The sequence below is a fragment of the Rutidosis leptorrhynchoides genome, chromosome 9, assembly GCF_046630445.1.
Source record: "Rutidosis leptorrhynchoides isolate AG116_Rl617_1_P2 chromosome 9, CSIRO_AGI_Rlap_v1, whole genome shotgun sequence".
NCBI lineage: Eukaryota > Viridiplantae > Streptophyta > Magnoliopsida > Asterales > Asteraceae > Rutidosis > Rutidosis leptorrhynchoides.
In genome coordinates this window covers 75,188,095-75,200,857 of record NC_092341.1, presented here as the reverse complement: position 1 = coordinate 75,200,857, position 12,763 = coordinate 75,188,095, and the positions used below count along the sequence as shown (strand labels likewise).

The 12,763-nt window shown below is 33.2% G+C and overlaps 1 protein-coding gene across 1 annotated transcript; it reads left to right on the top strand.

Moving 5' to 3' along the window:
- The first annotated feature begins 1,620 nt into the window (after window positions 1–1,620).
- Window positions 1,621–11,916, top strand: LOC139867646 (uncharacterized). Its single transcript, XM_071856009.1, has 6 exons — window positions 1,621–1,776; window positions 9,739–9,913; window positions 10,702–10,992; window positions 11,082–11,227; window positions 11,376–11,441; window positions 11,572–11,916. The coding sequence occupies exons 4-6, from the start codon at window positions 11,112–11,114 to the stop codon at window positions 11,711–11,713; spliced, it is 324 nt and encodes a 107-aa protein (XP_071712110.1). The 5' UTR covers window positions 1,621–1,776; window positions 9,739–9,913; window positions 10,702–10,992; window positions 11,082–11,111; the 3' UTR covers window positions 11,714–11,916.
- The last annotated feature ends 847 nt before the right edge of the window (window positions 11,917–12,763 follow it).

The window sequence follows — 12,763 nt, the reverse complement described above, 5'->3', positions numbered from 1 at the left end:
GGTTTGATATTGCTCATTTACACTACATTTCTTAGTGCAATATCTATCTCGTATTACTCGGATTTGATCTTCATTATGCTGCATGATTACAATTTTGGTTATGAAATCGATGCAAAATTGACCAAAGTGTGCGAAAAAGATCAAGAAAACTATAAAGCGCTGAAATCTGACCAAGAACGACGTTCCATACCATGGGAACGGCGTTCCATTTGCCAGAACGGTGTTCCAAACTAGGGAACGACGTTCCACCTGCAGAAAAGGGTGTTCTAGGTCTGAAGAACGACGTCCGAATACAAAGGAAATGAAGAAAATTGGAACAGAGCATTTAAAGGCTGAATTGGGAACGACGTTCCTAATTAAGGAACGGAGTTCCACTTTCTAATACACAAGAACAACGTTCCATGAAATAGAACGGCGTTCCACCTTATTGTGTGACGACCCGAAAATTTTCGACCAAATTTAAACTTTATTCTTATATGTTTTCGATACGATAAGTAAAGTCTGTTAGGTTGAGTCTCAAAAATTTTGAACTATTTTCATAAATGTAATTACCCTTCGACTGCTTCACTCCTGAAAAAGTTGAATTATACTAATTAATTATTATATGTTATTATATCTATATATGATTAGACAACACACGCATATCACTAAATTCATGTTTTGATCGTCCCCACTACCACATATTGCCAACTACCTCTTACTACTATTTCTTCTCATTGTTCAACTAAAACCTACGAAAGTCTAACTCAACAAATTAACACATTTTATAATTATAGTATAATTATGATATTATATATTATGTAATTCCATATCTATATATATATATATATATATATATATATATATATATATATATATATATATATATATATATATATATATATATATACACACACACACACGGTTACATGTATCAAACACCACCTAAAACACTCAATCACCTTTATTAAACTCCCACATTCATTATGTAACTTTCTGTTCCCAATCACCATCATCTCTAATTATATATTTCCCTATAATTATACATACATATATATAAAAATGATAATCACTCACACCCGTTTCTTTTGTTTATGTTCTATTACAATTATCACAAACCAACAACCTACTAACCATCACCTTTAAATTATCACATGAATCTTATTTACTTTTGATTGGTTGAGATCATGGCAGACAAAAAAAAATGGGAATGGGAAATATTATTAATATTACATTATCAATATTGATAATGCCAAAGCATCCAATCATATCATATGTATGTAGTTAATGGGTCCGTATTATACAAATTGAAAAGAAGTCCTTTGTGAACTGTCCGTTCGTTACAACTTTATTTAGAATACATAATATGGGTCTGTGAAGTTAAGTAGAGAGTGTTTTGCACATACATCAGATAGAAATAAATCTCACCACCACCACATACTCGACACCCATCAACATATGAACTCACCATGATCATCATCTTTTTACAACCATCAAATATTGCTACTACTTCTGTCTTTCCATTACAGTCGCGAACCACCATTTGAAACCCAAACCACGCTGTTAGAATACTGTTTTCTGTTTCAGTTCAATTACCCAAAACAACCATAGTTCAGCTGCTTTTCTTCCCGCAGCCACCACTATTTAACACCACCATTAACGTCTACATACTGCTGCATATTACTGTTCCTACTTCTAATTGAAAACCACCCAACATCACCATCGTTTTCTTCTATTTGCTGGATACATCAATCGTGTTTGAGAAAACTGCACTTCATGTTGCTACATCCACAACAGGTAATCCCAAATAGATAGTACAATTTATAATTAATTCGGTTGGCATGATGACTAACAAATTAGGGACTTGGAACTGCAAATAAGAATCCCAATCGCCACCCTTTTTTGTTTCTGTCTTAAACCATCGAAATCCTCCACCAATAAACTGCTTCAATTTCCTGTTTGGATCAATCAAACCCAAATAACTATAACCACCTACAAAGACCCATTTATTTTGTTCGATTATTCTGTTGTAAACATTACAAGATCACCACCACAACCACCATTATTAACCGCCACTGCTACTCGATTAAACCTAACAACCACTACTCGATCCTACCTGTTTCTGCTACTCCCTGCTTAACATTTGAATATTCACAAAACCAATCTAAATTCTAAAATACAATCAATTTTACAATTCAAAAAAAAAAAAAAAACAACGAAGCATTGCTTCGATGGTACCGCGGTTACACTTGTGTACTCGCAGGGCTAGAGGTCTCGGGTTCGAGCCTCGTCACCCGCTCTAGGAATTGAAATATATTCCTTGAAGGTGGCCCAAAGGGAAGGTTTTACCGACCCGCTCCGGGACTAAGATCCGGCCCGCCTGCCCCTCGGGATGGTTAAAGGGTCGGATCTTCAGAGTGTGGTTCGGGTTTCCTGCCCGAAAGCGCGTGTGTGTGCAAATGATGACTAAGCTTCGGTCCGGACTGATGCAAGCTTGACTTTCAAAAAAAAAAAAAAAAAAAAAACAAACTATGTACATAAAATTCAACACGAACAATACAAATGGACTAATAAGATCCCTAGTATTCAAATAAAATTGAAAATGAATCAAACTTACATACATAGATCCTTAATTGTATGAATCGATTAAAACAGAGAATCAAAATCGATGACTGATGAAGAGTAATGATGTAAACGATGGGATGATGATGATATCTGATGATGGTGAATCGAAATGATGAAGATAAAACATGAAATAACCGATGATAATGATTAGGGTTACGGATTTGGGGAGGATTGATAAAAGTAATATCGCTGATGATGATGATGAACTGAGACAATTGGGTAATCTGGTTCTATACAGATCAAATTATATGAATATGGATTGGGCTTTATTAATTGGGATTCTATATTTTAGTCTAATTGTAAATGGACTTCATTTAAATGGGTTAAGGTATTTATGGGACGAATTAAATCATAAGTGAAATAGCATATTGGTGGTTGAGGGTATGTTTGTTAATCGGGAGGTCTTTGGTTCGAGCCCGGGATGTGGCAATTATTTTTAAAAGCTTATTTTGAAAGGTAGTCTTATTATTATTTGTTATAATTCAGTAGGCTTATAACTACCTTTAGTGGTTTGATTCTTGATGTTATAATTCAGTAGGCTTATAACTACCTTTAGTGATTTGATTCTTGATGTTATAATTCAGTAGGCTTATAACTACCTTTAGTGATTTGATTCTTGATTTAGAATACTAATAATGAAGTGTAAGAACAAAGATGATAATGGAGAGAAAGAAAGAAACACTTTGTAAGTGTGAGAAATGGTGCAAGTTTAATGCTTGCATTCATGAGTATTTATAGCCTAAAATCTCAATATAAAAATACATATTTTGTGTACCAAAATTGACTATATGTATACACCAAAATTGACTATCCATATCTATATTATTATTATTATTATAACACTCCCCCTTGGATAGCAATTTTATTTTGTTGAAGATCAACTATAAATTACTGCCTCGTTAAAAACCTTGCTAAAGAAAACCCAGTGGGAAAAAACTTTAGCTAAGGGAAAAAGAGTGCAGCATGGAGTTGACTCCCCCTCAAGTAGACATCGCTTCAGCTGTTACATCTTTTGAACATGTCTCATGCCAATGTTATGAACGTGTGATCTGAAAATAGCAGTTGGAAGTGCTTTCGTGAAAAGATCAGCAGAGTTTTTGCTAGATTGCACATATCTCATTTCAATCTGGTTGTCCTTAATGAGATTTTGAGTGTATGAGAAGAATCTAGGTGGTATGTGTTTTGTTCGGTCACTTTTGATATACCCTTCTTTCATCTGTGCTATGCAAGCTGCATTATCTTCATAGATAGTTGTTGGACTTTTATCGCGTTCTAGTCCACAAGAATCAGTAATGAGTTGTGTCATTGATCTCAACCAAAAACATTCTCGAGTAGCTTCATGTAATGCAATCACTTCGGCATGATTTGACGATGTAGCAACAAGTGTTTGTTTTTGAGAACGCCATGATATTGCAGTACCTCCATTTAGGAATACATATCCAGTTTGAGATTTAGCTTTATGTGGATCAGATAAATAACCTGCATCTGCATAACCAACCAAATCTTGTTTTGATTCGTTAGAATAAAATAATCCTAAATCAGTAGTTCCTCGAAGGTATCGAAATATGTGTTTGATCCCATTCCAGTGTCTTTTGGTAGGAGCAGAGCTGAACCTTGCCAACAAATTAACTGCAAAAGAAATGTCAGGTCTTGTACAATTTGTAAGATACATAAGAGCTCCAATTGCACTAAGATATGGTACTTCTGGTCCAAGAATGTCTTCTTGATCTTCACATGGACGAAATGGATCAGCTTCAACATTGAGTGATCTAACAACCATAGGAGTACTTAATGGTTTTGCCTTGTCCATATTGAAACGTTTCAAAATCTTTTCAGTATATGTTGTTTGATGTACAAGTAAACCATTAGGCATATGCTCAATTTGTAAACCAAGGCAATACTTGGTTTTTCCGAGATCTTTCATTTCAAATTCTTTCTTTAGAAGTTGAATGGCTTCATGGATCTCTTTATTTGTACCTATGATGTTAAGATCATCAACATAAACAGCTATGATCACATATCCGGATGTTGTTTTCTTAATGAAAACACAAGGGCAAGTAAGATTATTTGTATACCCTTTGCTTATCAAGTAATCACTTAATCGGTTATACCACATACGTCCCGATTGTTTTAACCCATATAAAGATCTTTGTAATTTAATCGAATACATTTCTTTGGGTTTTGCATTTGATGCTTCTGGTACCTTAAATCCTTCAGGTATCTTCATATATATATCACTATCAAGTGATCCATATAGATAAGCAGTCACAACATCCATGAGATGCATTTCTAAATTTTTAGAAACTGCCAGGCTGATTAAGTATCTAAAAGTAATTGCATCCATAACAGGGGAATAAGTTTCTTCATAATCAATTCCTGGTCTTTGAGAAAAACCTTGAGCTACAAGTCTAGCTTTATACCTTGTAACTTCATTTTTCTCATTTCTTTTTCGGACAAAAATCCATCTGTATCCTACAGGTTTCACATCTTTAGGAGTGAGAATGATGGATCCGAAAACCTTTCTTTTATTGAGTGATTCTAATTCAGCTCGTATTGCTTCTTTCCATTGAGCCCAATCATGTCTATTTTGACATTCAACCATAGATGTTGGTTCTGGATCATCATCATTATTCATGATGTCATACGCAACATTAAATGAAAATTTCTCATCAAGATTTTTCATTTCATTTCGGTTCCATAATATTTTTGAATATGCATAATTGATTGCAATTTCTGTATTGACATCATCAATCTCCTCTGCAGTAGGAGTACTGATTTGTGGTTCTTCTTGAACACTTTCTTTTACTTCATTATCAGCTGATTTTCTTTTTCGAGGATTTTTATCCTTTGAACCAATTGGTCTTCCACGTTTCTGACGTGGCAAAGATTCATGAGTGACGTTATTGCCAGCTTTTGGAATTTCAATTCGAGCTGGAGTATTTACTGCTGGTATATATGATTTTGTCACCGTTTTTGTATCTGTAAATGCATCAGGCAATTGATTTGCAAGTTCTTGTATATGCATTATCTTTTGAACTTCTGTCTCGCATTCTTTTGTGCGAGGATCAAGATACTTTAATTGAGGTTCACACCATGAAACATCATTTTCTTTATTTTTCATTTCTCCCCCTAATCTAGGGAACAATGTTTCATTAAAATGACAATCAGCAAAACGTGCTGTAAAAACGTCACCTGTCATAGGTTCAATATACCTTAATATTGAAGATGTTTCATATCCAACATATATTCCCAACCTCCTTTGAGGACCCATTTTTGTACGTTGTGGTGTCGCAATTGGAACATACACTGCACAACCAAATGTTCTAAGATGGGAAATATTTGGCTCTTGACCAAAAGCAAGTTGTAGGGGGGAATATTTATGACTTGCACTTGGTCTGATGCGAATCAATGCAGCAGCATGTAAAATTGCATGACCCCATATAGATACAGGGAGTTTTGTTCTCATTATCAATGGTCTAGCGATTAACTGTAAACGTTTAATCAATGACTCGGCTAAACCATTTTGTGTATGCACATGAGCAACAGAATGTTCAACAACAATTCCTATAGACATGCAATAGTCATTAAATGCTTGAGATGTAAATTCACCAGCATTATCAAGTCTCACCCTTTTAATGGTGTAATCAGGAAAATGAGCTCTCAATTTAATAATTTGGGCAAGAAATTTTGCAAATGCCACATTACGGCTTGATAACAGACAAACATGAGACCATCTGCTAGATGCGTCTATTAGAACCATGAAATATCTAAATGGTCCACATGGTGGATGAATTGGTCCACATATATCACCTTGAATTCTTTCAAGAAACATTGGTGATTCTTTCTCAACCTTAAGTGGTGAGGGTCTAGTTATCAATTTTCCAAGAGAGCAAGATGTACATGGAACCATTGTATCATGATGGATTTTTCTATCCTTTAATGGATGTCCATGAGTACATTCAATAATCCTTTTCATCATTGTTGATCCTGGATGGCCTAATCTGTTATGCCATAAACTGAATACACCAGGATCAATATATTTTTTGTTAACTACCATATGTATTTCTGGTACATTTATATGTGTATAATGTAATCCAGAACTAAGTCTTGGCAGTTTTTCAACCACATGACTCTTGTCAGTGATACTTAAATATTTCTCATTTTCTGTTGTCACTGACTGATAATCATACCCGTTAAGGTATATGTCGGAGAAACTCAATAAATTTCTGCTTGACTTGGGAGAAAATAAGGCATCATTTATTAAAAATTTTGTACCATTTGGTAGTATGAAATTTGCCTTTCCTATCCCTTTTATCAAGTTAGCAGGTCCTGATATTGTATGTATAGTTCCTTCCGTTGGTTTTAGATCAATAAAATATTTCTCGGATTTAAGTATAGTGTGTGTAGTTCCACTGTCTGCTATACAGAGATCTCCACCACTTGATTGATGTTGTATTCCAGCAAAATTCATATTGAACTTCATATATAAGAAATAAATAGTGAGTACATTAATATTACACAATATTTTAAACGCAAATAGATAGTACTGAAACATTTAGCAAACATAATGTCAAAGACAGACGATATTAAATCGTTTATTTTTCAAAAAACACACAACTTAAACATTCAAGAAATCTTCATATAAATCAGATGGTTTCTCAGTGACTGTTGGATCAATATTATCCACAAAATTTACTTCCTTTTCTTTACCTTTCAGCGAATCCTGATACATCTTAACAAGATGTTTAGATGTTCGGCAAGTATTAGCCCAGTGGCCCATTCTACCACATCTGTAGCAAGATTCTTCAGAATTTTTAGAAGAATTTTCTTCAACATCTTGTTTAATGGGCTTGTTTTGTGGTTGATATTTATATTTTCGTGGATTACTATTTCTTTGACCACCACGGCCACGACCACTACCACGTCCACGCCCATTACCATTACCATAAGGATGGTTTCTACCATAGTTATAGCTTTTGGCATGATGATGGTGATGGTTATTATAACCACGACCTTGCCCGCGTCCTTGTCCCTGTTTATAATTATTTGCAGTATTTGCTTCAGGGATTGCAAGTGTACCAGTAGGACGGGATTGCTGATTTTTCATTAATAGCTCATCATTTTGCTCTGCAACTAAGAGATATGAATTAAGTTCAGGATATGTTTTGAACTTTAGCATTCTCAAATTTCTTTGCACTGTGATGTTTGCAGCATTCATTGTGGAGAAAGTTTTCTCCATCATGTCTGCATCACTAATTTCATGTCCACAGAATTTAAGTTGTGAACATGTATTATACAGAGCTGAGCTGTATTCATTTACTTTCTTAAAGTCTTGGAACCTTAATGTTCTCCATTGTTCCATTGCAGCTGGAAGTAAAATTTCTCTTTGATTATTGAATCTGCTTTTGAGACCTTCCCATAAAACATGGGGATCTTCTACAGTCACATAATTATTTTGTAAGCATTCATCAATATGTTGATGAATAAAGCAACATGCCGTAGCTTGTTCTTTTTCAGAACAAGTGTTGTTTTCATTTATGGTTTCAAGAATGCCCATTGATTTAAGATGCATTTTTACTTTTATAACCCATGGCATGTAGTTGTTTCCAGTTGATTCTAAAGGAGTAAATTTAAGCTTTTCCAGATTCGACATTTTCTATTATCAAAAATTAAAACAAACATCATGATAAATTAGAGTCAATTTATATTCATAAGTATATAAACATTAAACATAAATTTAATATAACATAAATGATAAGTAGGTGACAGTGTCGACCATGTGTAAGCAATCATAAATAAATGTTATATAACAAAAATATAAATATTAGTAAACATAAATGAAAATTTGGCGACAGTGTCGACCATATATTTTTTCAGGTGGTATAACCGACCTATATCATTCTGGTGGTATAACCGACCATATATCATTTTGGTGGTATAACCGACCATATATCATTTTGGTGGTATAACCGACCATATATCATTTTGGTGGTATAACCGACCATATATCATTTTGGTGGCAGAGCCAACCATATTTAGTATTAAGATTATCGTGCTGATAACGTGTTATAATTCAGTAGGCTTATAACTACCTTTAGTGGTTTGATTCTTGATGTTATAATTCAGTAGGCTTATAACTACCTTTAGTGATTTGATTCTTGATGTTATAATTCAGTAGGCTTATAACTACCTTTAGTGATTTGATTCTTGATTTAGAATACTAATAATGAAGTGTAAGAACAAAGATGATAATGGAGAGAAAGAAAGAAACACTTTGTAAGTGTGAGAAATGGTGCAAGTTTAATGCTTGCATTCATGAGTATTTATAGCCTAAAATCTCAATATAAAAATACATATTTTGTGTACCAAAATTGACTATATGTATACACCAAAATTGACTATCCATATCTATATTATTATTATTATTATAACATTATTATTATTATTATTATTATTATTATTATTATTATTATTAAGTATTATTTATTATTATCAAAACTATTAATTTCATTATCATTATTATTAAACTTATCATTTTATTAAAAACTACTATCTTTTACTCCCTCCGTCCCAGATTAATTGTCTCCAGACAAAAAACACACAGTTTTAGGAAATCCCACTAACTTTATTTCTCCACCAATGAAATATCTTCTCTCTCCAGATCCACCAATGAAATATCTCCTTTCCTTTCTATTTATGGAAGTAGACAATTAATTTGGGACATCCCAAAATGGAATACTGGACAATAATTTAGGGACGGAGGTAGTATCTTTTATCTTTTATTCTTTTAATAACAAAATTAAAAATAGGTCATCTATCCTAACATCAATTAATCCTAGCCATTCATTTACTTAACCAAAACTAATCTAAACCATTTATTCTTCCCTAAACTTTCTAATGACATCATAATCATTTCCATTAATTGTTTGATTACCAAAATACCCATCTAACCTAAAATAAATTTGGTTGGCCTATTTTCTAATTGAAGTGGTCGCAACAGTTTAGGGTTTCTTATAAAAAAATTCTCATAAACTCACAGGTCGTTTTCTTTCAAAATAGTTTCTTATTCAAAAATTGGTTACGCCAAATCTCCATGATTTTTCAACCATGATTACGCCAACTGTAAATTTACAGATCGTTGAACAAAACTATGCCCAAATGGATGACGAAGAATCAAAAAGTTTATGCATTTTTAGATCGATGTCAAACAAATCGATGAAGAAATCATCACGACGTAGATGACACAGGTCGATGCACATCACAGATTGATGGATAAATCGATGAAAAATCGATTTCACATATTAACCGTGTAAGTTTCTATTCTATTTCATTTTATCAAAAACGCTAAACTTTTTCAATTCATTATTAATTTTGTAATTGTTTAATTGTATGCTTTCTTTGGATTAGTAATTTTTGCATATAAAAAACCCTGTTTAATTTTGATTCATATTTTGTTCTGATTTGATCCACGCGGGCCTTAGCTGTTCTAGGATGATTATTCTATTCAGACTTTGTAAAGGAAATATGACCTAAGATGACTGAAAGGTGCTATGTAGAAGAGTAGTTATTATAATAACTCACATAGTCAGAGATGTGTCGTTGGTTGTTACAGACATGAACGATTGGGAATTCTGGGTTTTCAATTTGAATATTTATCCTCAAACATGGTTTTATTATAAATAAATAATAAATAATTCTACAATAAAGTAAAATAATTAAGATGGGGCCATTGAAAGTAGCTATAACATTGCATACACTTCTGGTCGTTTCTCAGTGGAAGCTGTAACAGTGCATTTATTCATCATAAAGATTATAATAGATATATAGATATAGATTATTACAGTTAAGCAACAACTTTTACATACACATATATATATTATCATGAAACACAATGAGCGTTTTTTAGTGCAGTGCATAGAACGTACATAGGTGTAAGTGATTAAGTAATCGTGCAGTCCATGTTTACAACAAACTGAAGCTAAAGTACCATTATTGCAATTCAACTAAATGATGTGTCGACCTTCTTCTTCTGCACTAATAATGAATAATTTATAATTAATTATTTATTTTAACAACTTGATTGATTGATTGTTGCAGAAAACATTCAAGATAAACAAATGGCACCGACTGAAATTGAAAGTAGTAGAGGAATCATTAAGGTGAAAGTTCATTGTCCGGATGGGGCAATATTCATTGACGCCAAGCCCTTTTGCGGGGAGTGTAGAATGGCCCAAATCTCTCACGAAAATGGAAGCAATGACATAATGGTCGATATCAATCGCGAACTCATTGAGAAGATTAAAAATTTCATTATGGGACGTGCAGAACGTGCGGGGAACTCGGTTGATCTCACCGAATTCAATTCTGAATTTCGTGAAACAAATAAGGGTTGTGCTCTTGAACTTATTTTAGTACGCCTCTATTTTCTTCTTCTTCTTTAATTCGTGCATGTTAGAAATGTTGTTTGATTTTTTAAGGTTCGGAATAAGTGATAATAATCACATTAAATGAAGAAGCTTGTTCCGAAAGAGGATCTCAAGGATAGCGAGTGGGCTTTCTTTCATTCACCAACCCTAACCCTAAATCGTTCGCTCCAGATGGAAATTCATTCCACATGTGGCAGGTACTTTTCTTTAATTCGTTCTAAACATCAAATCTATTTATAAGAAAGATTTCGATTTTTTGAATCAATTAAAATCACTGTTAGTTAGTTGATTAGAGGAGGTTTAAATTATTAATATTGTATGAACAAATTGATTGATTGATTGTAGCGGAAATGAAAAAATGGGGGATGCATCAGAGGATAAACGAAGACTTGTAGGCTACGTAAATAGACGGTGAGTAATTTTCTTTTTATCTATCTGTATTTCTCTGTACGTTACCAATATCATTATTTAATTCTACTTTATATATATACATTCTCTTACGATCATACTTACTTTTTTGTTTTTCGTGATTACATTGTAGTTCAGGTCCCTTGTATGCGGAAAAAGCAATAGGTAAGAAAGGAATAATACGTATGATAATACTGGACGGTGAGAAGGATAGGGCGATAATGAAGGAGAGGCCAGGCGTACTGGGATGGAGTAAACAAGGCGTACTAGGATGAAATACAACGAACGATTATGTAATCTACTTATCATCATCATCATGATGTTTATTTAAGTGTTTCTCTTCTCTGTTGCATCATCTTCTTGTTAAGTGGTGTTTGATGAATGTTTAGATTAAAATGGCTTTGTTGTATTTTTTTTTATGAATGCTTAAGACGTGTTGCCCGAGTCATTCGTTTTCACTTTCATTGTCATCTGAATATCTGAGTACTAAATAAAGAAGTATGAAAATTTGAAGGATGAATCTGAAAGTACTTTCTATGTTTTTACAATATTATGGTTTTTAAGTTTGTGTTATTTTTTTTTTTCAAATTATAACTTGCTTGCTTTATTATCAGTAATTGAACATTACTACTGAAACTGTTTTGATTTCTTAACAACCTAACAAATACTATATAAAATATAATTATTTTTTTGCGAAGACTTTTGTTGCATGATTCGTAAGTGCTTTGAGTTTTGCATCAAAAGTTAAAACGACATTGGTACTATTTTTTTCTTCATATGAAATTAGTGTGTTTCTTCTTTAAAGTATTTTGTTGCTTGATTTGTAAGTGCTTCGAGTGTTGTCAAAGGTTAAAATTGCGCTGAATAATATAATAAAACATCTTTACCAATTTTGTTTTTTCTACTATGTGAAATTTCTTAGTAGGTTGATGTATTGAAGAATCTGAGACTGCAAGTTTTGGATGGTAAATATGAAGTGGCCCATGGTCCCTTTGGTGGCCGAGTTCTAAAGTTTGCCCTTTTTAGATTTAGTCAATTAGTTTAATAGTGAAAATGCTGGTCAAACAGAAAACTGTGTTTATATAGCATAATGACTTTTAAATGTTCATTTTTCATGCAGTTGTTAGTGGTGAAAATGCAAGAAGGTAGTGTAAGGTTCGTAAGAAACTGAATGATGAGATTGCACCAACTTCACCTGATAAGAATTTGATACAGTCATGTATCCCTTATGTATAACTTTATCCTTTGTAGTATAAACTATACCTTGAAAGTTGATGGACCAAGTGGGTGGGTAACGGGTCAAAAGGTCATGCTGAAATATTTGA